Source organism: Typopeltis vanoorti, chromosome 3, assembly GCF_054136105.1.
Source record: "Typopeltis vanoorti isolate ZY-2024b chromosome 3, IOZ_Tvanoo_1.0, whole genome shotgun sequence".
Lineage (NCBI taxonomy): Eukaryota > Metazoa > Arthropoda > Arachnida > Uropygi > Thelyphonidae > Typopeltis > Typopeltis vanoorti.
Genome location: NC_143551.1, coordinates 3388561 through 3416248, shown reverse-complemented (window position 1 = coordinate 3416248; position 27688 = coordinate 3388561). Strand labels below are relative to the sequence as shown.

General features: G+C 35.9%; 1 protein-coding gene across 1 annotated transcript in view; it reads right to left on the bottom strand.

The window, feature by feature from the left end:
* The window catches only part of LOC150107867 (uncharacterized), a 393004-nt gene that overhangs the window by 65582 nt on the left and 299734 nt on the right, over positions 1-27688 (bottom strand). Inside the window, exon 11 of the mRNA XM_090415366.1 lies at positions 6745-6880. Coding sequence (XP_090271492.1) covers positions 6745-6880 — 136 coding nt within the window. The remainder of the gene's footprint in view (positions 1-6744; positions 6881-27688) is intronic.

The following is a 27688-nucleotide window of genomic DNA, read 5'->3' as shown; positions in this document are numbered from 1 at the left end:
GTTTAATTTGAATCTCAGGTCTGGGTTAGTCCCGAGCGGGTGGAAAGAGGGGAAAATAGTTCCACTGCATAAAGGTGGTTCCAAGACTGCTGTTGTAAATTACCGACCGATTAGCATATCAGGAATCATTGTCAAGGTCTTAGAGAAAATAGTCAAGAGGAAAATACAAGATTGGATAGAAGAAAATGGGATACTGTATCGGGGACAGCATGGTTTTGTGAAGGGTAGGTCATGCCTCAGTAACTTGCTCACGTATTATAACACAGTGACGGCTGAACTGGATAAGGGTAATGGGTTTACGGTGATTCTACTGGACCTTGCCAAGGCCTTTGACAGGATTCCACATGGAATTCTAATCAGTAAATTGCAGCATATGGGAATGGACATAGGGTTGGTGAGATGGATAGGAGGGTGGTTGACGGAGAGATATCAGAGAGTGGTTTACTCGGGAGTAGAGTCCACAAGACGGCCTGTGACTAGTGGCGTGCCACAAGGATCTGTTCTTGGACCACTGCTGTTTAATTTGTTCATAAATGATATAGGAAATGATCTGAGAGGAACAGTTCATTTGTTTGCAGATGATGCGAAGTTGGGTAGGGCAATAGTGAATGCAGATGACGTCAAAATTTTGCAGGATGATTTGGATAGATTGGAGGTCAGGGCTAAGGAGAATGGATGTCAGTTTAATGTGGCAAAATGTAAGGTTATGCATTTTGGGGTGAAAAGATTGGCGGCAGTTTACTGCATTGGTGGAACCCTGCTCCAGGAAATTGATGAGGCACGAGATTTGGGAGTGTTGGTGGATAGGGAGTTGAAGTTTAGGGGGGAGACATTGCAAAAGTGGCTAAATCAGCTCATCAAATCACTTGGTTGCTGAAGAATACGTTGACAAGCAGAGACAAACAGGTTATTGTTCCTCTCTATCGAGCCTTGATAAGACCCCATCTAGACTACTGTGCTCAGATTTGGTCACCTAGGTTTCTTCTTGATGGGGAGGAGGTGGAGAGGATCCGGAGGCGAGTGACCAAGATGATAGCAGGTCTGTGGAATGAACCGTATGAGAACAGGTTGAGGATTTGTGGGTTGCAAAAATTGTTTGATAGGCGGAGGAGGGGAGATATGATTGAGACATTCAAATTACTGAAGGGTTTCTATAAAATTAATTCAGAAGATATTTTTGAGAACAGGGCTGGTTGTGGGAGGACTAGGGGACATCCATGGAAACTGGGCAAAAGTGTGGTTAGTAAAGGTGTTAGAGCTGGGTTCTTTACTTTTAGAGTAGTGAATGAGTGGAATGCGCTCCCTGAGTCTGTAGTGGATGCTGTGACAGTGAATGAGTTTAAGGCGAGGTATGATAGATACTGTATGAATGTCAAATAGTTGTGATGAATATGATTTGGGGCCTCCCTCGATGAGTCTAATGACTCCCTGGAGTTGCCCGTAATAATAATAATAATAATAATAATAATAATAATAATAGTTATATAGTTAAAAGCATATCTCCAAATTATCTTTGTTAAAAAAACAAACAAAAAAGAAACAGCTACCACCTTTTTATTCCCATATAGGGAGCAGGCGAAGCGATTTAGCCCTATTTAACTTTTGGAGACTGAGTGGGCAGTTCAATCTCCAGTGGCACCCAATCAGAGATAGATGGCCCAAGGCTATCACTAATTAAGCGGTGCACAATGAAGAGAGATGGCTCAACATGTGCCACCATCTCATGATCCCTAACCTTAACACAATATATTTAATGTCTGAAATAATATGGGTTCTACAGTCAATTTTCTTGAGTTTTCGGTACGAAAAACCAGAATTTCCGTGGAAAAAACCTGCTTACCCATGCCAGAGATAGACTAACTTGGGATCCGGTTGAAAAAAAGGCTTAGAAAAATTTCTTCTAGTCGCCGACTAGATTCGAAAGCAAGTCTTTCTTTGTGCAGTCAAATGCTGTGGTGTGCAAACGCCACATCCACTGAACTACACATGCTCTCAATTATCTTTGTGTTATGTAATAATATTTCTTTTTATATTAAAATAAAAGTAATTTTTATTTAAATTAAGGGGATATCAAATCCTACATTGTTTCAAAACCGAACAAAAAACTCAAAGATCAGAATCAAAGAGCCTCATGCTGAATATAGTAACTATAAATGCATTGGTGACCAACCACCAGTGTAAGTCAAAGCACATAGTTCAAGTATGTAGTACAAACTAGGGCAACTCGTTGCAAAGGTGGAGAAAGTTCTGATCGCTATTCTAAGTATTTTCCATAATGTAAAACCCATCTCCTAGGAGATGTATGATGTTATACATTATGGTGGGAGGTCACTACCCTGTCCCATAAATTATTTAAAATAAAGAGCCAATAGGCTTCATTTCGACGATGTATATTCTGTTGTATTTATATATTAACGAAATAAATATTTTTGAAAATTTTTATTATTAAAAATTCCTTATTAATGAATTTTAGTGAGTACCATGTTCTAGTATTGTTAAATAAAATTTATTTTTATGTATGCATATAAACTGTTTTGTACTTTTAACAAAGTAAAATTTTTCATGGAAATTTATTTTATAGGGACGCTGAAAACGTTTTGCACAAGGGCGCCTCCTACCCACTGTGTGTGGCACTGATAACAGCTGATTATTGGATCTAAAACAAGTCACTGATACCACTTATTAGATGTGACGTCTTCAAACCTTCCTCGAACAATTTCTTTTTCTCCTTACCATTCAAGAAACTTCTGAAAATCGAACTGTTTTCCCTACATCACTAGTCATCCCCTTTCCTTCTTGTCTACATACACACATCCACATCCTCTTGAAGCATCAACCTTTCTCAAGCTGTGTTCCACTGTTCACATGAGTCACCAAGTTTCCCTGTTCGTCTTTCACACTTGTTCTTTCATTCCCTATGCATGTGTTACCCACTTCATTCATAAGCACCACTTCAATCTCTCCTTCCTTCTCCTTTCTTACTTGTTCATATTCATTCTCTCCACTTATTACTCTCCCTTCCAGCAAAAGCCTCTCCAAATGACTCACACCAAAACCATTCATGTGCAGTGCATCACTCTTATACAGTTCAGTTCTTAACTCATTCCACACATTAACAAACTGCACTCCTTTCTCCTCACACATTTCTGCTAATATATCATTCACAATCTTTGCTCTTGACCTCATTTCATCATTGTCATACCTGGGCAGGGCCATCACCAGATTAGGTCGTGCCCTGAGGCAAACAATTAAATATCACCCCTGATGGATTATAAGATAAAAATAGAGAAAATCTCCAATTGCTATTTTGTTTTTATTACAAGAGAAACATTAATGCAAAACAATTACATAATAATATTAATTAAATGTTTGCTCTATGGGGATATCACACAATAAAACTGTTTATAAGCTCTTCTAAATTTAAATTATAAGCTATGTCCACCTCCATTGATATAGTTGCTAAACCAACTAATCTTCCTTGGGTCATTGCTGTTCGCAAATGATTTTTAATCAGTTTAAGATTAGAAAAACTTCTTTCTACTGCAATATGACTGAACGAGCGCCCTTATTAAGCAGTGCCATGAGGCAGGCTGCCTCTATGCTACACCCTGTCAATGGACTGTACCCAGGCAACACACTGAGTACCTTTCCTATCGCACTATTATCTTTTATCATTCTCAACAACCTCCTCATATCCAATCTCATATTCTCCTTGTACCCGGTCAAGTCATTTGTCTCCCTAGTACTACTACCAATTCTTTTGCTCACTTATTCCTTATATCCAATGCCTCAATCACTCTATTCATTTTACCTTCTGAAAAGCAATCCTTGTGCATCTTCTCATTCACCACACCTGTAATAATCAAATCCCCATACAATGCCACTTGCTGGTCTTTTGTACCTTTCTTATACTAACATATCATTCAATGTTAGTATGAAAAAGTTTTCATCTTTTTCAATCATCCACCTCATCTTCACCAACTCAGCTTTCAAATCTTGTATCATTTTTTCTCTATCATCTGCTTTGGTTGGCCATTGTGTATGTTACAAGTCCAATATTGTGATCGACCATGAGACTTGTTTAAATATGAGTAGGGATATGGCATCATAACTGAAACAACAGTTGAAGAAGAGTGTATGAATGTTCAGAAAGTGTGTGAAAGTGAGAGTGAGGAAAAGAGTTTTATTGATGATAAAGTGGACAATAATGACATCGAAAAACAGCCAACAAGGTTGGCTGAGTGGTTAGCGTATTCACTCTCTAGCCAAAAAGCTGTGGGTTTATAACCTACTATGGATATGGATGTTTGATTGTCTGTGAAATTACTAGTGGTGGTGGGTGGTAGATTGTGTTGGTGTAGTTGTGGTTAGTTGTAGTGTAGGTGCTCTCCCTCGATGAGTCTTTGGACTCCCTGAAGGTGTCACGTAATAATAATAATTCACCCTCGTTATTTTATTTCCAGTCACACGTGCTTGTTTTCCATCAACCCTGCTTGCCACCTTACTGTTAATTGCACTTTGTTTTTCGACGTCATTACTGCCTACTTTATTGTCAATAAAACTCTTTTCCTCACTATCACTTCCACACACTTTCTGAACATTCATATACTCTTCAACTGCTATTTCAGTTATGATGCCATATTCCCTACTCATATTTAAACAAGCCTTGTGGTCCATCACAATACTGGACTTGTAACATACCCATACTCACTCTTTTTTCTTATTCAGTCTCTCTACATAAATATCAGTGACATCTTTCCAGCCTACATACCACATTAACGACACGGTTCCATTTCTGAAAAATCCACATCATTTATTTTATTTGTGGTCCACATCAATGTATGTAACAATTTACCTTTCACTGCCATTTTATATCAGCATACTAACTAAAGTGATCAGTTGAAGCACAGTAGGTTCTTTACCAAACTGCCATCTTATGTTCTGTCTAATGCCCTTAAGAGATAAGTCACCAGCAGGGGCGATGCTGGTCTTGAAATTCACACTTGCTCTTGTTATCATTCAGGGAGTGAGAGGTGTGATTGAAGTCTGATTAGCGGAATAATAAATTACTGACCATTTAAAACTATATATTTAGAAATTTATGTACATTTAATTATACAAATACCACATTTATTTTACAAATGATATTCTATCTTTTTCAATTTAGCTACATGAATACGAATTTTACCGTATGGTTCTTCTTTATGAACTGGTCAATAACATCATCATAAAAAGTTGATTGTAACTTTATTTTCCCAAGCGGCACGCACACTTGTAAAGGCTGGCTGAAGCTCACTGGATTGAGCTACTTTGACTGCGTATGGCCTGTGTTTAAGACGACATGAAAGGAGCAGAAATGGCTATGCGTGCACATGAAATCACAGTGCTGCAGCGAGGACTTGGAAGCTCCAACAACCGAGCAAGCCAAGGTAGCTTTGACTAGACGAGCAAGCATCGGTTTTCGATACACAATGCAAAGCTCAATTGTTGCCAAGCAAGCTTAAGACATCTTCTGTCTACAAAAATAAAAGCCTAAATGGAATGCTTATAAATGCATGCATTTATTAACAAATAAATATTACTTCTTTCTCAAGTAATGAGCTTGCACATGGAGAATTTTCCCTTGATCACCAGTTTCCTCAGTGGTCATTCACTGTGGTGTCATGGGAGGATGACAATTTGTTCCAAAGGCTGCTTTTTCCATGCAGGGTGGATTTAGATAGGCTAAGTAACATCACTAGTAGTCTGAATAAATAAACTATCATTATTGAAAAATATTTGAAAAATCATGATGCTCATAAAATTATTTAAATTGGGGAGGGAAAAAAAAGTAAGATATGTTTGACAATGGAGCAGTCCCTTTTGTAACAACTAGGCTAAAAAAAAAAAAGATAAAATTAAATGAGGTTTTAATTAAAGGACAATAGTTTACATACCTCAATGAAATTTTCCAAAAATGGTAAAAAACTTGGAATGAAACTTGATCAAAGCTGAGTCAGTATACTCAGCAGTGGGCAAAGATACCGACAACGAAGTGAAAAATATATTCAGGTAAACAAAAAATGTGAATAAAATCAGTGATGAAAAAAATCTCACATTATAGATTCAGTTATATCAGGTGAGAACTATAACAATACACGAATTCTCAAAGTTATAGGACTATAATGTTTACAAAGTAAACATTATAGTCCTATAACAACTGAAGGTTACATAATTTCTTAAACAGAAAGAAAGAAATGCATATACTACAAGAGAGTGACAACCAGCTGTCAAATATACATGGCACTTTTCAATACTGAAGAGTGTTTGAACTAAACTGCATACCTCACCAATTTTTGGTATGCAATTTGTGTGAAATATACTATCATGAAGTGTTCATAATAACTTTCTTGGGGTGTGTTTTAATACTATAAAACTGCTTCCTTTTCCATCTTGTAAATTCTAATTAAAGGAAGCAGTTTTATAGTATTAAAGCCAAGAAACTATGTACATATCATTATACTTAAGACCCCATGTATCATTATAATTAACTATTTATTTGTATATTTGTTTCAGTGCAACCAGAATGTATGAATACTGAGTATAACTGGAATGTATGGATATACTTGGAATGCTTCAGCTGCTCAAAACAGCAGTCTAAGCTGCATACTAAAATAACGATATCATAGAAGCATATAGTCACAGTCATCTCAAACAAACAAAACCTTTTTTTATATACAAAAAAAGATTTACATTCTGTCCTACCTTATGGTACCATTTTCACAACCAAACTCCTCAGTTTCACCACTAGATGCATCGCTTAAGTGAATATCTGTAGTGTTAATATGGGGTCCATCTCCAGGACTGGAAGACACACTGCTACAATTCAGAAATTCTACTTCTGAAATATAAAGAAGTTTTTGTTTTGATTAAGACAGAAGCAGTTCCACATAAAAGGAGAGAAATGATTTCTATAGAAAATGATTTGTTATTACATTCAGACTGAACTTGTAAAATGCTTCAGTACTGATATATTAACAAGCTATGGGATTCTTAAAACTTAAACATTAAAATTAGCTAGTTTCTTGCTGTAATAAACAAAAATTAATAAAAAGACAAACTTCATTACTACTCACATACAGGAATGCTTATGGTGATATACATTAATATAGATAAAAAGATAATAAACAGGCGTGTGTGGAGGGAGGTTATGTAATTTATGCAGCTACTGAGAGATAATTACCTAAACAGTATGTGATGGAAGGTGTTAAAGTTTTTTTTTTTTTTGTTATATCGTATTTGTATCGTAATTATTGTAAATTGTTAGATAGCCAAACCTTACTTATCGTACTTGTTAAGTGATTATACTTAATATGTTTACTCGAGCTTGTTTCTACTTTACTATCTCTATCAATTCCAATTAACTTCTAAATACTTTGTGGCCACTACCATAATTTTTTGCATGTGCAAAACTCGGTAGACAAAGAAACTGCTTCAGGGCTAGAGCACTGAAAATTTTTTGTTACTATTCTGGAATTAACTCCATATCAGAATTCGGAAAAATTTATTTGTTGAAGCTGTGTCATCCAAATTCTTAGACAAGAGAAGCTTCATTGCCAGGGAGTTAATTCTCAGAATAACACACTTATTGACAACCAAGAAATTAATATTTCAATTACAAAACCTTCTGTGTCTAAATTTATTCCCTTACTGCAGTCATAACTATCCCCAACTATTGATTCGCTCAGGTTCTATTTTAATGAGTGGTGCACTGCGATTTCAGATCAGGCAATTTGTTAGGTAAAAAAGAAGGATTATTCATCATACTAATACAATACACAATTATTAAAGGTTACTTAATTAAACTAAATCTCTATTACAAATTAAATGGGTTAAACAGACATAACCTTAATATTCTTAATCTTTCTCAACATTAGACAATATCTGCAACTAATTTAAATTATTAACTCCTTCCTACAATATTTGACAATCCTCAAATCATTGTCAAGGTCTTAGAGAAAATAGTCAAGAGGAAAATACAAGATTGGATAGAAGAAAATGGGATACTGTATCGGGGACAGCATGGTTTTGTGAAGGGTAGGTCATGCCTCAGTAACTTGCTCACGTATTATAACACAGTGACGGGTGAACTGGATAAGGGTAATGGGTTTACGGTGATTCTACTGGACCTTGCCAAGGCCTTTGACAGGATTCCACATGGAATTCTAATCAGTAAATTGCAGCATATGGGAATGGACATAGGGTTGGTGAGATGGATAGGAGGGTGGTTGACGGAGAGATATCAGAGAGTGGTTTACTCGGGAGTAGAGTCCACAAGACGGCCTGTGACTAGTGGCGTGCCACAAGGATCTGTTCTTGGACCACTGCTGTTTAATTTGTTCATAAATGATATAGGAAATGATCTGAGAGGAACAGTTCATTTGTTTGCAGATGATGCGAAGTTGGGTAGGGCAATAGTGAATGCAGATGACGTCAAAATTTTGCAGGATGATTTGGATAGATTGGAGGTCTGGGCTAAGGAGAATGGATGTCAGTTTAATGTGGCAAAATGTAAGGTTATGCATTTTGGGGTGAAAAGATTGGCGGCAGTTTACTGCATTGGTGGAACCCTGCTCCAGGAAATTGATGAGGCACGAGATTTGGGAGTGTTGGTGGATAGGGAGTTGAAGTTTAGGGGGGAGACATTGCAAAAGTGGCTAAATCAGCTCATCAAATCACTTGGTTGCTGAAGAATAAGTTGACAAGCAGAGACAAACAGGTTATTGTTCCTCTCTATCGAGCCTTGATAAGACCCCATCTAGACTACTGTGCTCAGATTTGGTCACCTAGGTTTCTTCTTGATGGGGAGGAGGTGGAGAGGATCTGGAGGCGAGTGGCCAAGATGATAGCAGGTCTGTGGAATGAACCGTATGAGAACAGGTTGAGGATTTGTGGGTTGCAAAAATTGGTTGATAGGCGGAGGAGGGGAGATATGATTGAGACATTCAAATTACTGAAGGGTTTCTATAAAATTAATTCAGAAGATATTTTTGAGAACAGGGCTGGTTGTGGGAGGACTAGGGGACATCCATGGAAACTGGGCAAAAGTGTGGTTAGTAAAGGTGTTAGAGCTGGGTTCTTTACTTTTAGAGTAGTGAATGAGTGGAATGCGCTCCCTGAGTCTGTGGTGGATGCTGTGACAGTGAATGAGTTTAAGGCGAGGTATGATAGATACTGTATGAATGTCAAATAGTTGTGATGAATATGATTTGGGGCCTCCCTCGATGAGTCTAATGACTCCCTGGAGTTGCCCGTAATAATAGTAATAGTAATAATAATTTCAAGATATACCAGGCTATGACATCCATTAGTACATTAATTCTATACTATATAATATCTCATTCTCAGACATGACACAATTTACAGGTTGATTAGATTCTAAAGTCCTGTCTCAATTCATGTAAGTCCAACCACTGAGCATATCCGCATATTATTATTGGTTTCTAACTCTTTCTAGTATACAAGGAATTAAAAAGTTCCTACATTACCGAGTAACTGGATCTCTCTGGTCTTCTCTCTCAATCTTTTCATTAAATTCACGACTTGTTACCTTCTCCTATGGTTTGCTGTCTTCAGAACAAACTGGCGAATACGACCACAAATCGCCTTCTCCGATGTGGGCGAAGCTGCTCTGCCGGGATCGTTCCACATGGTTCCGCATGTTGTTTCGGTCTGCGCCGACTTTTCTGCTGTACCGATGATAATGCTTGCACTGGATCACTATCTGGCCGCATAGCTGCCACTGGACATCATTCTTCTCGACCGCACTCACGTACTCCCCCCTCCGGGAACGACTGGAATAGGAATCCAAGGGAGAAAAAGCAAAAAGCCTCGAGTTGGCATCGCCAAGCTCTATATATCCTTCCTGAGCTGTTCTCCCTACTACGTCACCTTTTTCACCTGGCACCTAAATCTCTTGCACTCGGTACTGTTCGCTCCTCACAGAGTTCTCCACGGGGACTTCCCGAGCGCAATGTAGTCTTTGAGTACATGACTGCCTCGGGTCATATTTATAAGCTGATTATCTCATTGTATATGTTGATCTAACTTTCTCATGCTAACATATTTTTCACTAAATTTCAATCCTTGTCGGTTTTACAAGGACACATAACAGTACAATACATCGGAGAATTTACAATTAAAAGATTATTTCGTTTTTTCATTAACAATTTTACTTATACCTATATACAAGTATTCTTCCAGAAATTTCATTCAAGATTTAACAAAAGGAACTGAAGTTTGAAAGTATTGGATCTGGTAGCATTAGTAATTCTCTCATAACTACAGACAATTTTTCACAACCCAGGTAATCCCTCTGACTAGAGAATGTGATCATGCAGTCTTGACCCATGAGGGCAGCTAAGCATGTGGAATTTTCAACTGATATATATGGTATAATAAATTTAGTTTAATCCTTTATCCAAGTGTGAGCAAACAAACTTTGCACCTGAAAATATCTTCAGGACTAGGGTAAGGTAGTACAACACCAGTACTACCTCATCTACAACATCTATAATGCAAAACACATCTCCTTGCGGATATGATAGTGTTATGCATTAAGGGAAGGGCCACTACCCAGACTAGTTTCGACCTTTATTATTATTACGGGCAGCTCCTTAGACTCATCGAGGGAGATCCGACATCATGTCAAGAACAACTATTCGACATTCACACAGTACCTATCATACTTCACCTTGAACTCATTTACAGTCATGGCACCCACAACAGACTCTGGCAGCTTATTCCACTCATTCACCACTCTCCAAGTAAAAAACCTAACTCTAACACCCTTACTAACCACACTCTTACCAAGCTTCCATGGATGGCCCCTAGTCCTCCTACTACCAGTCCTATTCTCAAAAATATCTTCTGAATTAATCTTATAGAAACCCCTTCAGTAATTTGAATGTCTCAATCATATCACCCCCTTTTCGCCTATCAACCAATTTCTGCAGCCCACAAATCTTCAACCTGTTCTCATAAGGTTCATTCCATAGTCCTGCTATTATCTTGATCACTCGTCTCTGGATCCTCTCCACCTAGTCCCATCGAGAAAAAACCCTGGTGCCAATATCTGGGCACAGTAGTCTAGATGGGGTCTTATCAAGGCTTGATACAGAGGAACAATAACCTGTTTGTCTCTGCTTGTTAAAGTATTTTTCAGCAACCGAGTGATTTGATGAGCTGATTTAGCCACTTTTGCAATGTCTCCCCCCTAAACTTCAACTCCCTATCCACCAACACTCCCAAATCCCTAGCCTCATCAATCTCCCGGAGTACGGTTCCACCAATGTGATATACTGCTGCTAATCTTTTCACCCCAAAATGCATAATCTTACACTTTGCCACATTAAATTGACATCCATTTTCCCTAAACTTCAACTCCCTATCTACCAATACTCCCAAATCCCTAGCCTCATCAATCTCCTGGAGTACGGTTCCACCAATGTGATATACTGCTGCTAATCTTTTCACCCCCAAATGCATAACCTTACACTTTGCCACATTAAATTGACATCCATTTTCCTTAGCCCAGTCCTCCAAACTATCCAAATCATCTTGCAAAATTTTGAAATCCTGTGCACTCACTATTGCTCTACCCAACTTTGCATCATCAGCAAACAAGTGAACACTTCCTCTCAGATCCTTTCCTATATCATTAATGAACAAATTGAAAAGTAGTGGTCCAAGAACAGAACCCTGCAGCACACCACTAGTCACAGGCTGTCTTTCAAACTCTACTCCTGAATAAACCACTCTCTGATATCTCTCCATCAACTACCCTCCTATCCACCTCACCAACCCTATATCCAACCCCATATGCTGCAGTTTACTGATTAGAATTCCATGTGGTATCCTGTCAAAGGCCTTAGCAAGGTCCAGTAGAATCACTGTAAACCCATTACCCTTATCCAGTTCAGTGGTCACTGTATTATAAAACGTGAGGAAGTGACTGAGGCATGATCTACCCTTCAAAAAACCATGTTGTATCCCACTTTCATCTATCCAATCCTGTATTTTTCTCTTGACTATTTTCTCCAAGACCTTGACAACAATTCCTGATATGCTGATAATTTTCAACAGCAGTCTTGGAACCTCCTTTATGCAGTGGAACTATTTCCCCCTCTTTCAACCCCCCTTGGGACTAACCCAGACACCCGAGACTCAAATTAAACAAAATGGTCAAGGGCACTGACAATTCTTTAGCCGCTTCCCGTACGACACGAGCTGGTATACTATCCAATCCCACAGTTGTATTGCCATTGAGGTTTTGTAATAGACTATTCACCTCCACTTCATTCAACACAATTCCCGTATAAGCTGTTGGTTCTTCCATTTCTGCAATGTCACCACCAGGATGATATACTCTTGCAAAGTGCTCACTCGGTAATTCTACTATATCAACTGATTCGGTTACTTCCCTTCCATTGGCATTCCTTAAAATCATTCTGCCATATACATTTTTTCTTTTACTTGCAACATATCGAAAAAACAGTTTGGGATTCCCTTTAGCCTGCATGGCTAATGTTCTTTCATAATCCGCTTTTGCTTTCTTACCACACTTGTTACCCTTCTGGCCTGGGCTTTATACTGTTCATGTGCCTGAAGGTCACCTTTCTCCTTAAATACCCTCCACACTTGTTTCTTTTTTTTGCAGCTCAAGCTTGGTGGTGTTATTCATCCATTTAATCCCTACTTGATTTATTATTTGGACTCTAGGTATACAGTCAGCCATGAGGTCTCTTCAGTAGGAGCCGGGCCCAGAAGTGGAGATACCAGACAGAAGCAATGGCGAGGTCATCTTTACCTATAGGAGTTGCCAAAATGCGTGCCACCTTTTTATTAAATTATTCTGGATTTAGAGAAAGATGTTGAAAGTTTATTTTTCACTTGGTTAGATTATAATAAATTTAGTTTAATCCTTTATCCAAGTGTGAGCAAACAAAGTTTGCACCTGAAAATATCTTCAGGACTGGGGTAAGGTAGTACAACACCAGGGAAACTCATAGCAAGGTCGACCAAGCTATAGCATGAACCAAAGCTATAGTTTTGGCAACTCCTATAGGTAAAGATGACCTCGGGCATTGCTTCTGCCTGGTATTTCAACTTCTGGGCTGGCTCACTGAAGAGACCTCAATAAAGGTCGAAACTAGTCTGGGTAGTGGCCCTTCCCTTAATGCATAACACTATACATATCTGCAAGGAGATGTGTTTTGCATTATGGGAGATACCGAGATAGGAGTGATGTTAGCTTGGTCCACCTTTGCTACGAATTGCTAGGTGTTGTACTACCATACCCCAGTCCTGAAGATATTTTCAGGTGCAAACTTTATTTGCTCACACTTGGATAAAGGATTAAACTAAATTTATTATAGTCTAACCAAGTGATATATATGGAAATACTACAAAGCTGGTGATTATGCAAAACCAAGGAGAAGCTTGGAGCATTCCTATGGCATAAGAAACATATAAGGGAAGAATGTTTGTGATCTTCTTCTTCTTCTTCCTAACATGGAATATAGGCCATGTGGCCTGTTCCGGTCTAATGCCATCTCTTTCTTGGTCTTCCGATTCTTCTTTTTCCACTTATTTTGTATCTGTATAATATTTTTGGTAGTCTGCTGTTGTCCATTCGATTTAAATGTTCTAGCCATTTTTGTTTATACTGTCTTATGTAGTAATTAATTGGTTTGATTTTTAGGAATTGTAAGATTTCTTCATTTGTTTTTTGGTCCCACTTGGTATATCCAGCTGTTTTTCTGAGGAACTTCATTTCTGCTGTTTGAATTCATTTTTCATCTTTCCTTTTCATGGTCCATGTTTCACTTCCGTATAGTAGAATTGGTTTTGACAAGACATTATATAGTCTGATTCTAGTGTGTTTTTGTACCAGGGATGGCTTAAATATACTGTTTATTATGCCATTTACTTTGACAAAGTTTGATATTTTAGTGTCTATGTCTTTTTCTTCTTCGTATGATAGATCACATCCCAAATATCTGAAAGTGTTTACTTGTTCTAGTATTTTATTATCTATCACTATTTTACTTCTTATTGGGTTTTCTCCTTTGAATGCCATTATTTTTGTTTTTTCTTTGGATATTGTCATATTATATTGCTTTGAGATATCATTTAATGATTTTAATGATCTTTGTAAGTCATCTTCTGATGTAGCTAATACTATTTGATCATCTGCAAATAGTAGTGTATCTATCTTCATTTGCGGGGTCATTTGTATACCAAATGGGTTATGCTGTTTCCAGATTGTTAATATTTCATTTATATATATATTGAAAAGCAGAGGTGAGAGGGTACATCCTTGTCGTACTCCTCTTGATATATCTTTCCATTCTGAGGTGTGTTCTAATTTAACTGCTATTTTATTTCCTGTATATATTTCTTGAATAGATTGTAAAAGTTGGTTTGGTATGTTTAAATTGGTTAATATTTTAAACAATTTTTGTCGACTAATTTTGTCAAAAGCTTTTTCATAATCAATAAACGCCACGTGTTTCTTTTTCAAATTCTCTTCTCTTTTCTATTAATAATTTTAAAGGAAAAATTGGATCTATGCAGGATTGGCCTTTTCGGAAGCCATTTTGTTCTTCTAGTAATTTGTTTTCTACAATGCTGCTTAGTTTCTCTTTTAATATTCCTGCATATATTTTATATCCTGTATTCAGCAGGCTAATTCCCCGATAATTATTGCAATTGTCTTTATTTCCTTTTTTTATAGATTGGGATGACCAGTGCTTTTTTCCAAGAGTTAGGGGTTTTTCCGGACATCCAAACCATATTAAAAAATTTCAAAAGTCTTTCATTAAATTTTTCACCTGCATTTTTGTAGAGTTCTATATTTATATTGTCTTCTCCTGGCGTTTTCCTATTTTTCATCTTCTTTATTATATTTTTCAGTTCTAACATTGTGATATTTTCTATTAGGTCATTCTTTGTCTTATAAAATTTTAATTCATTGTTCTCATCTGTCCAGAGATTTTGGAAATAGGTCACCCATTTTTCTAAATCTATTGTTTGGATTTTTATCTTTTCTTTTATTTCTTTATTCATGTATTTTATTACTTTATAGGTTTTGGGTTGTGGCTTAAATAAATCCTTTTCTAGTTCTGTTACGAAATTGTTCCATCTTTCTCTATGTTTTTTCCTTACTTCTCGTTTTGCAATTGCACTATTTCTTTTATACTCTATTTCTGCTTCTATTGTTTTGGAATTTAACCATTTCTGGTAACTGTCCTTTTTGGTTTTTATTATATTTTCTATTTCTTTGTTCCAGTCTCGTAGTCCTCTTTTTCTAATCCATTTGTGCTTTATTCCTAAGGTTTCTGTTGCTGCTTTTGTGAGAATTTGTTTCAAATTTTCCCATTCATCTTCTATGTCCCTTGATTCATGTGTGGTTTCTGTTTTTAAGTTTGTGCATTTTTGATATTGTAGTCTAACTTGAGGATCCTGTAATGAAGAAATTTTGTAGCTTGGCTGGTAAGAATTTTCAATTCTATGTGTTTTTAGCCACTTTGGTTTAAAACGAAATTTTGCTGTTACCATATAATGATCAGAGTTTAATTCAAAGCCTCGATATGCTCTTACGTCTAAAATTAACTCCGCTAATTTAAAATTTGTGATAACGTAGTCGATTACTGATTTGTATCCTCTGGCTGACCAAGTATATTTATGTATTTCCTTGTGTTTAAACATTGAATTCATTATTCTCATATTATTATAAACGACAAAATCGCGCAATCTGCGACCATTTTGATTACATGTATCTTCGCCAAATTTACCTATGTTTGCTTTGTATTTTTTGTTTCCTATTCTGGCATTTAAATCTCCTGCTAGCAGTAAATAGTCAGTTTTGTTTGTTTTATCTATGGCATTCTGTAATTCTTTATAAAATATATTACTGTCTTCTTCTTTTTCCTCTTCTGGTGCATATGCACCAATTATTGTTATGTGGCCTCTTAATGTCTTGAGTCTAATTTCTATTAGTCTTTCATTCAAAATGATGTTTGTAATGGATGGGGAAATGGTCATAGGATATTTAAGGAAAGGTGTATTAGATTATATACCCAGAATCAGAAGAATAAATCACCTTCCACCTGACTGATGATGAAATCTTGACCAAGGGGGATATGTCAATAAATTGTATATACCAGGATGATGTAGGTAATGATGGAGAGAATCTTTTGATGACTGGATAAGGGTAACTAATCTTTTGACAAGGCTAAAGGAAGTGTTCTGGAGTGGGTAAGGGTTGAGAGAAGAGTGCAAAGTTATTAATTTTGTAAGGGGAAGTCAGTGACTAAAATAAAAGTGTCATCACAGATGCAACTGATTTCAGTGGCAAAGCTAGAATGGACTGAATACATGATTCTAACTCCATTTGCTAAAGTTTTAATAGTGCCATACTGTTGAGAGGGGTCATGATGGGAGAAATGACAGATGTACCAATGGATATGCAATAGGATTCATACCGACAGGGTTGCTTTAGAGTTTTATAGAAGAGGATGTGTTGGATAGATAGGTGAATGTACTGTCAAGGAAGGGAAGAACAGGTTATTATTTCATTGTTTCATAACCATATTGTAGATTTGAGTAGAGTAGAGTGTAGAACAATTTTTTTCAGTGTTGTATGAAAAAAATTGGTAGGAAGGGGAGGGCTCATCCATAGCTGTGTCTTCAATCTGTTTGTAGGTATTTTCATGCCAAGTAAAATAATGAGAGTGTATGGTGAAGGTGAATAAGGTAAGGCGGTGGGGGGAAGAGTGAATAAATTCCAAAGTTTTTTTTTTAGGGGGGGAGGAAGTTAAATGAACAGGAAGGCTATATTATCATAAAAAGGCTTAGGTGTTGTTGATTATTCATATTAGTACTTCACAGTATGAACACCCAAGAGATGAAAAAATAAATGAGTGAACTTACTAATATTTTGCTGCAAAATATCAGTAAAATAGTGAAACATTAGTAAGCAAAATATAATAATTTATTTTTTCATATCTTGGTGTTATTTATCCTGTGAAGCAACTATGAATATCATCATAAAATCAGCATCTTTGTCTGATAAACAAGATTTGAAGTTTTTAACATGAGAGGCAGATGTTTGCAAATGACCAAATAATCATAAGAAAGTACAGATGAACTCCAGAGATCAATATTTTCCTTAAACAGAACCGCTAAAAAATCTGAAATGCAAATATCAACAAACAAAGTAAAAATCACTTTGTTTGTATAAATTACGTTTTAAAGGACTATCTCCAGTCCAAAGTAAAATCATGATTGAAAATAAAATTTTAGAAGAAATTAACTGTTTCAAATACTTCAGCGATAAAGGAAGGAGAAGGGATATGAGGGGACCTGGAAAGTTCTAATAAAAACACCTAGAACAAAAAAAAGATATTAAAGCAACTGATATAACCACATGAAGGAACATATCTTAAAACCCTTTTCATCAAATTCTAATAATTTGTTCTTTTTCTTTTAGGATATATAAGAAGACATAAAATTAATAAATTTTTGTTCTAGGTGTTTATGATAACTTTCCAGACCCTTCCCCTTGTAATCATATCCCCCTTCTTTCTTCTATTCAAAAGGCAACCAGATCTGTGAACAGTACCCCATATGCAGTCTGATTGGGAATCTTAAGAAGGGGACCATAACCACTTTGCATCTAAATTCAAGGAATTCCTCATTTTAGCCATAATCTACTGTGATGTTCTAGAACAGTGGTGTTCAACCTTTTTTACTATGCGAGCTACTTTTCTATAAAAAGTTATTCAGTGATCTACTCTCTTATATATAAGTTATTCGGCGATCTACTCTCTTATATAGATCACGTTTCCCCAACCTGATATCTGATTACACACAAATAAACAACTAAAAACTTTATGTGTATTTAAAAATTTATTTATCACTTTTATTTATTTTAATACAACAAAAATAAAACCAAATATATTGGAATAAAATATTTATTTCTCTATTTTGGAAAACCGAAGTTAGAAAAAACAACAGATTAATTACAAACTCCAAGTTACAGGAAATGCTGGTTGATTAAAAAAAAAAAAAGTTAATGTGAAATTTGGCAATGTTTGGACCTCGTAATATTTTCATAGTCAAGTTGATATGAAGAAGTGGCCAATTGCAGACAATCATCCAAATGATCATTTGTAATTTGGTTTCTTAATCGATTTTTTATGACGGTCATATTTGAGAAAGCGGATTCTGACAAGTATGTCTCAATCCTAAACACAACAGAATTTTTTGCGCAATATCAGTTAATATTGGGAATTTTTCATATGCATACTTCCAAATGACTTGAATGTTTATTGATTTTAAATGTAAACTATTCTGAATGTTTATTATCTCAAGTTCTACTTCAGCTTGGTTTATATCAAACAGTCCACTAATTTTATTTGAAATTTCTGTGATGTTCAAGTTTTCTTGAAATGGATTATTGATAAAAGATAAAATCATTTCAGTTTTATTAAAATCTTTAAATCTTGAATTTATTTCTTCCTCAACTAATTCTATTTCACGAATAAATTCTTTTAAATCATAGCGAAGCATTACTTGATGTTGTTCAAAAAATTTTAATGAATACAGGAGATGTCTACATTCGCAGTCATTTATATTTTTCTTTAATAAAAGTAAGTATTGTTGGAAAGTTTTTATTGAACTTAACATGTCGATTAAATTTTTATCTCTACCTTGTAACTCTAAATTTAAGTTACTTAATTTCATACAGAAATCTGCTAAAAATGACAAGTGTAAGAACCATCTTTTATCACTCAATTGTGGATAAATATCTCCTTTTTCATCAAGAAAATTTTTTATATCGTTAATTAATACAAGAAATCTTTCTAAAAATTGACTTCTGCTGAGCCAGCGAACATTATTGTATAACAGAAGTTCCCTATCATCATCTGCCTGTAATTTAAATAACCACCGTTGCAGGGCTTTTCCTCAAACAGAATTTACAATTTTAAATGTAATATACAAAACATCTTTTGTGTTTAATCTTTTACCACATAGTACTTGTTGGTGAATAATACAGTGGAACATTAAAAAATCTGGATATTTGTGATCGTTTTTACATAATGAAATGAAGTCTGATTTATTACCTATCACTGCAGGAGCATCATCAGTAGTAATAGACACAAGTTTAAAAAGCGGAAGTTTGTGTTATTTCAGAAATTCATTAAATGCCGAAAAAATGTCTTCTCCCCTAGTCCTTCCCAATAATGGTATAATTTTCAAAAGTTCTTTACTTGAATAATCTTGAAATACCATGCGAATAAATACCATTAACTGAGCAATATCAGTGAAGTCGTTTGATTCATTAAATTGTAATGAAAAAGCAACACACTGGTGAATGTCTGATATTAATCTGGCCTGGAAACTTTTCTCTGGCAATTGGAACTCTTCCTTTCGGCAATTTGAAACCTTGTCTGCGGCCTAGAAGTAGTCTCTCTCTCTCTCTAGCGATGTCTCGAACCGAGAAGCTCCTTTTTGGAAGCGGGAAAGTCCTCTCTCAAGCAACGTGGATCCGGGCAGTCTCTCTGACGGCGACTCTAGACCGGGCAGTCTCCTCTCTGACAGCAATTCTGGAACCGGGATCCCTTCGGCTTGCTTCGGTCTCCCTTTTTATTAGGCCTCCTCTGAGACCTCACACGAAGTTTGGCAACCCCAAAAGAATCTATATGAGTCTTTCATCTTAAGTTTCAAGTTTGGCATGCCTTTTGTTCTCCTCTGCTTTCTTTTGATTGTAAGTTGCCGGCCATCGGAAAGTTGTTTGAACTCTTTCTGACTGACTTCAGAGATGTTTACACTTAGAGCCTGCAAGCCTTTCTCATACGTACAAGTTTCAATAACAATCTTTCTAATGCCACCATGTACAGCTTCGACTTTGTTTTTAACACTCTAACATATTCTTATTAAAGCAGTATATACAGTTAGCTTCAAAAGAGTTATTTACAAAAACATCTAATACAAACTATACTGAGACAAACAAAGTTAATTTTTTTACAATATTCACATGGGACTTAATGTAATTAAAACATCGATGTAATGTGCTTTTGGAATATTTAATATTTAAACTACAATCGAGTTTTTACACTTTGCTTATAATCGTATTCACTCAGCTCACTATTTGACTTCCACTGATCCAAATTAATTCATTTATCCAGACATAAGAAAATTACTGATTTGACAATTTTAACAAAAAATAAATAAACAATAGCAATACACTTAAAGCGAATTAAAAATAATGATAAATAAAATATTATGCTTTCAGTTTTAATTAAATTTGTAAGTAAGGAGGAATACACAAGAGATCGACCAAAAATTGCTCTGCGATCAACGGGTCGAACATCCCTGTTCTACAATTTAGCAATGCGATCCCTAAACTTGAAGTCTCTCCAAATCACTATTCCCTCACTCCATCTTTATATCCAAGATTCCTGAGCTCCAACACCGACTTAGTGAATCTTCTCTGGACCCTCTCTAAGATATCTTCATCTTACTGAAAACCAGGTGACAATATCTTGCACAGTACTTCATATGCAGCCTAATCAAGGTCTTATACAAGGGAACCATAACCTCTTTGCTTGTCAAGATCTTACTTATCTCTGCCATAATCCATTGTGATGTTCTCAATTTTAGCAATGTAATCCTAAATTTCAAGTCTCTGCACACAACCACTCCTAGATCTATTATCTGTCACCTTCTTCATAATTTCCCCATCAACTGTACACTCTGCATCCTAGCCCACCAAATTTCAAGATCTTATACTTTGCAACAATGTACAGACAGCTTCACTCACTTGCCAATCCACACAGTCTATTTAGATCCTCCTGTAAGGACATATTTCTTATATAATTTATAGTTTTTCCCAAATTTGCATCATCTATATCTCTCCAGTTAAACAGATCCTAATATTGTTGACACAAAACAATAATGGTCCCAAAACAAACCACTGTGGCATAGTGCTAGTGACCTTCCCCTTTTGAGATACCACTCCTATATGTACAACCCTGATACCAACCTGACAGCCAATCACCTATCCAAGCTTCCCCTGTTGCAGCATTCATGTTAAACAGGTGTGTCAAAATTGCCATTAACTCCTTAATGGCGAGGTAATCCTTCAAGACTCGGTGATACACTACCAAGTCCTATTACCTCATTAACATGTAGTTTACTAAATTTCTGTCTCAATCCATTACTGTCATACCTATGCAATGCACCAACTACCCTTCCATACCATATTTTTGCATCCTCTCTTTTCAATAATCTTCTGATATCCATTCTCATATTCTCCCTATGCCCAACCAAATTATTCAGTATCACCACTAACTCACTTGTATGTTTACTTCTCATATCGAAAGCATCAATCATCCTCCCTCCTGGAAGACAAACCTTTTGCACTCTCTCTCATCCATCACACCTTTAATAATAGAATAGAATCCATATAGCACTACTAGAATCATTTACTATCTCTCTTTTCTCCATTATCTTTCATTTTATTCTTTCACATCCTTTTCTGTTCGTATTCACCAAACAGCTAATCTCATTGTGCATATTCCTCTTCTTATTTATCATCTTAATCATCTCATTCTTCAACCCCTGCATTCCAGCAATAACACTTTCATGTCAGTAGTCACACTCATTTTTGCTACATTAGTCCTGCTTCTCTTCTGTTCTTGCATGTTGTTTCTGTTAGTTATGCTTTCTTCCCTTCCTGTAATCTCACTTATTTTTGCAACTTCAGTCATACTCTCTTATGATCATGAAATCATGATCTTTTGCACTTTTAAGTCCCTTCCATGTAAATAAACTCCTCATTCATTCACTCATACTCTCAACCTCAACTTTCTGGTTAATATCATTCAGTGTCTAATGTTCCTTGCTACTTTCTACTTTTCATTTAATATTCACTCTTCATTCTCGCCTTTCATTTAGGACTCCACAGTCCATCGAAATATCACACTTTCTGCAGATCCATACTCTCATTTCTCTTGTTCAATCTCTATAAACACATGCTCCATGATTCTCACAAAAAAGCCAGCACTACTGTCACACTGCTGGTGCTATATATATTTTGTTAGTTTTTGCTTCTAAAAAGGAGCAAAAATTAGTGACAAATTAAATTATATTGAAGAATTTTTTGAGTTTTCAAAATTTATAGTCCATAAATTTTTCTTGTTCATCATTTTATAGTTCATAATTTTTCTTGCTTATTGGTCTTATTTATGCATCATTATCAACACCATTCTCTTACTGCATGTTCTTGACTCAATCAAGTTTGACTCCAAATATTTTGTCATCCTCACCTTGAGAAAATATACAACCAGGTAAGTCTTTTAAAATTATTCTTCAGTATTAATTACAATTTTATATTAGTCTTTTAACTCAACCTCTTATTGGAGATACGAGGTAGAACATTACTTACTAAGGTGACCTATTTGCTAGGCACTTTCAGTGTATTTTTTTCTTTTCTTCAAACTGCTTCTTTAACTTCTTGTGTCCACCAGTGTTCTTATTTTTCTAACCTTGCAGTCAGCTTCATCACATGCCTCCCTAGCTGAATCAATGAATGTTTTCTTCAGTTTGCAATTGAGAATCCAAGATTTGGTTCTCATTTTCACACTGTTTAATATTTTCTTGAATAATGTTTGTGTATTTGAGTCCACAGTTCATCCCTGACAGCTACTCAACTTTAATTCTTTTTAAAACTTTCTTGTATATTTTTCTTTTCAATGTAATACCAAAAAAAAAAAAATAATAATAAATCACCTAACACCTTTTATTTCTGTATAAGGAGTAGGTGAGGCTGTTTTAGCCCTATCTAACTTTTGGAGCCTGAGTGGGCAGTTCATCTCCACTGGTACCCGATCAGAGACAGCTGGCCCCAAGGCTATCACTAATTAAGTGGCACTCAGTGAAGAGAGACAGTTCAACAAGTGCTACCATCTCACGGTCCCTAACTCTAACACAATATATATTTAATGTCTGAAAATGGTGTGGGTTCTATGGTCGATTTTCTTGAGTTTACGGGATGAAAAACCCAAGTTTCCATGAGAAAAAACCTGTTTGCCCATGCCAGAGATCGGCTAACTCAGGAATTGGTTGAAAAAAGGCTTAGAAAAATTTCCTCTAGTCGTTGACTAGATTCGAAACAAAAGTCTTCCTTTATGCAGTAAAGCACTGAGGTGTGCAAATGCCACAGTGATTACTGCTCCTAATTTGAAATGCTTTGTATATACTCTTATATCCTAAATCATCGTTAAGATACTATAGACTGTGTTGCAATAACAACACAGTCAATGATACTTCTTATTTCATGCCTTCTCTGCAAGTGAATTTGTGCATATCTTTATGCTAGAACATGGTGTTAGTAATGATGTCAGCCTTACCCTTTTCTCTAAACTTTCTCAAAACATTTCTATATACTTGATGATATGCATTTCCTATTCTGCTGTTTAGATCTCTAACATGGACCAACATTACCGTTTTCTTTATGTCAGCTGCTTTCTGTAATGATGTGAAAAATTCCTTCACTTCTTTCTTAAGAGAATTTTTTGTCAGACCTCAAGGCACAAATAAGTTTCATTCTCCATTTCTCATTTTGAATTTTACCCACATAGCTCTACTTGAAATGGCTTTCCAATTATGAGGCTTATCTTGAATTTTATTTATTGCTATCTCTACCTTTATTTGATCATTACTGCTCAATTATAACATCCCACATTTATTAATTAGTAGGATCTCACCTGTTTTATTTGTATCAGTAATAGAAATTTGGTTACTGTGTTCAAGTTTTGTTTGCAAGTTTAATTTTTCTTTCTATTGATGCTCCATATGCTGATGATGTGTTTCTTCCAGTAGCTGACTTTTCACTTTTACCATGGTTCCCTTACAAAAACAGTAGGGGCTTGTTTAAATGGGTGATGTCCCAGCTGGCATGAAATCACTTTAAGCTGTACTATTATTTTATTTCTGGTTTAAGCCAGTATGGCTTATGCTATAATGAGTAGAGTACAATTTCATTGGCTAAGTCCCAAATTTCTGGCTCATCCTCATTCTTTCAATACCCAGAGGAGACATACTAATTGGATACACCATATGAAGGTGAGGACTGAACATTAGGTCAGAAGCCCCAGTATGTTCTCTGCATTCTTTTAAGGCTGTGTGGAGGTCTCCTCCCCGTTATCTGGTGTTGACCCTTATGTGATTTGGTGTTTTAAATCTATAGCCTCTTTCCTAAAAAAAAACATCTTTTGTGTTTGTATTTGCTGCAGTGAAGCATAGTAGTTTTTTTTCCCATTTGATTCTGTGCAATGCATCCAAGGCATGGTCAGTTAAATCTGACTGACCATAGTTGAAGTGACAGATATATTTCTTGTGCTCAAGGTGGATGCTGGCAGTGCTCCCAGTCTTGCCATAATATGATAAGTTGCAAGAAAAAGAAACCTTGCAAACACTAGGAACAGAAATGGAGGAAGTGGAGCCTTAGACAGTGAATAAGGGTATCTAGCTTCAAATGAGGTTTGAAAGTGGTGCAGAGATTATATTTCTTTAAAGTTCTGGCTATCTTTCTTGAGGTGCCCCAGATATAGGAAATAATAATAGCTTAATAATCTATATGTTGTGAGAAGATAGTAGGAATAGCTATTGTAGCCACTGGACAGGAAGGTATGGTAAATACAGGAGAGTTCAGTAGTGAGAGAAGCCTGGTTTTAACAGAGATTGGAGGTTCTGTTGTCAAGGGTTTTAAATAATACCATATTGTTAAAGAGGGGAGGATGATGGGAAAGTTGTATGTATCTGCCTGTGTGCGTGGATTTTCTGGAGACAGAAAGAAAGGGTGCTATTTAGAAGGCGTGTGATTAAAATATCTAGAAAAGGCAGGTATTGTTATTTTCTTTTTCTATTGTATAATGAAGTGAATTCTTGGGGTGCTGGCTGTTGAGATGGAGTACTGGCTATACTTTATCTGGTATAAAACATTCCACTTATTTCAATTCTTTAGTCCATTAGTTTTAAATAATGATATATCATGAGCTTTGATGTCACCTCTTTATTTATTAATATCCCCCTTTTAACACCTTTGTGAATCTTCTCTGGACCCCTTTTCAACATACCCTGTCACCACAAAAGCCCGATGACCAAATCTGTGCACAATAATCAATATGAGGTCTGATCAAGGCCTTCTCTATTTCTACATGTCAGGGTCCTCTAATTACTATCTAAGCAAAAATAGTATACTACCACATTTTCAGGCTGCCTGTAGAAGAAATCACTCAACAACTGATCAACTTTTCTACTTCACCCAGACAATTCAAGATAACTTCCAGACCAAACCTACCAAATCCACCATTGCATTTATAGATTTTAGCAATGCCTTTGACAAGGTGTGGCAGCAGAAACTCTTTTCCAAACTTTGTGATATTGGAATAGAAGGGAAAATTCTAAACTGGATTTATGACTTTCTAAGAAATAGAACAATTCGAGTTAGAATAAATAATACCTTTTCCAAGAAAGTGAAAATAAGATAGGGACTCCCTCAAGGCAGCATTTTGAGCCCACTCCTTTTTTTCCATCTACTTAAATGACTTAGAAAAAAATATAAACAAAGAAAGCTATGTTTGCTGATGATTTGGTCCTATTCTCAGCTCACAACAACCTAAAAACAGCAGAATGTCACTTAAACAAAGCCATTGAAAGTTTATCTACACACTGTGAAAACCAAAAAAACAAAATTAATCCTACTAAATCAGAAATTTGTGTATTCACCATTAACAACCACCTTAGAAGGTGGAGACCGAAGATTAAGCTAAACAGTCAATTAATTACATTTAATGAATACCCCAAATACTTTAGAGTTACTCTGGAGCCATCACTAAGCTTCAATAAACATATCAACAATGTTGCAGTCAGAGCAAAAAGAAGACTAAATATTATGAAAAGTGTCTCAGGTAAAGAGTGGGGAGCCAATGCTAAAACCTTAAAAGTCACATACACCTCTATTATCTGACCCATAATGGAATATGCTTCACCTATCTGGATGCAAACATCACAAACCAGTTTAGACAAGCTTATAAAAATTCAGAAAAATGCAGCTAGAATCATATGTGGACTAAGGAATACAACTCCTGGAAAAATAGCAGAATTCGAATCCAACCTTATTCCCTTAAAAATTAGGTAGCAAGAAAATCTTACTAAATTTGTAGAAAAAAAGAACCAACTTTGCACATCATAGAACAAGTGACCTTTTTAAAAATTGACAACTAACAAACAGAATAAAGAAAAAATCAACAATGCATGAAATCATGGAAAATAAAATTCCCTTGGATTGTCCAAACAAAATAGCCAAATACCCAGCATTTCCCCCAAATCAAGACAGGAAAAACATAGTTATCAATTTTGAAATACGGAAACATGAGAAAAAAGCCTAGAAAACTCTGAAATCTTGAGATCATTAGCTCTTTCAAAAATAATGGAATATGGACTGACTCAATAAAGATCTACACAGATGGCTCCAAAAATCAAAATGGCAATTCTGGGAGTGGTATACTCATCTATGGCTCTTAAAATACAGAACTAAAAACAACTAACAGTGTAGGATGCAACTCATGCCATGCAGAATTAATAGCCATTAACACAGCACTGCAACATTTGAATAAACAAAACCCAAAGGAATTTATATTCTTCACAGATTCCTTAGCAGCCCTTCAAGCTATTAAGAACTGCTACACTAGCCATCAAGAAATACTTAGAGACATAGCAAAAAACATAAACAAACTAAACAAGGATTCCGAAATAATTTTCCAATGGATTCCATTTCATGTGGGATTAAAGGAAAATGAAACTGCAGATGAAGTAACAAAAATGGCTGCCGCATCAAGTGATACCACAGATTTTGATCTTTTTAAAACCACTACCACTCAAAAAGAAAACATTAAAAAAAAAAAAAACGATTCTCCAGGACATGACTTGCCATTGGTATTCAGCAGAAAAACCAGGAGCTACCATCAACTTCAAGTTTAATCGCTGTGCCACTACCATGATCTCATGCCTCAAGACCGGCCACACAAGACCAATCAAGTTTAACAATGGCATAAAAATCTTTCCCATCTGCAAAATCTGTAACATCAAGGAAGCATCGCCAATGCATTTACCAAATTGTATGAATATTTCAAATTGTGAACTTTATAACAACTCAGAAATGGTGCTGTATAAAATACATGAATTTGACCTTTATGATCTGGTGTAATAATACCATGGGATAATAAAAAAAAAAAGAGAAAAAAAAAGGTCCTCTGCATCATTACTATTATCTGATGTAATGTCTTCACAACTTGTGCAATGTGGGGCCTGAATTTCAAGTCCTTGTCTGCCATTACTCCTAGATCTCTCATCTCATCTACTTCCTTTAAAGTTTCCCCTCCAAGTGTATACTTTGCATCCCATTGTTGCTTAACAAATCTCAAAACCTTACACTTTGCAACATTGAACTGATAGTTCCACTTACCTGCCCATTCATGCAAGTCCTCTTCTAAGGCTATAACATCCACTTGACTTTGCATTGCTCTCCCCAATTTTACATCATCTACCAGCAGCTGCATATAACCAGTTGACCCCC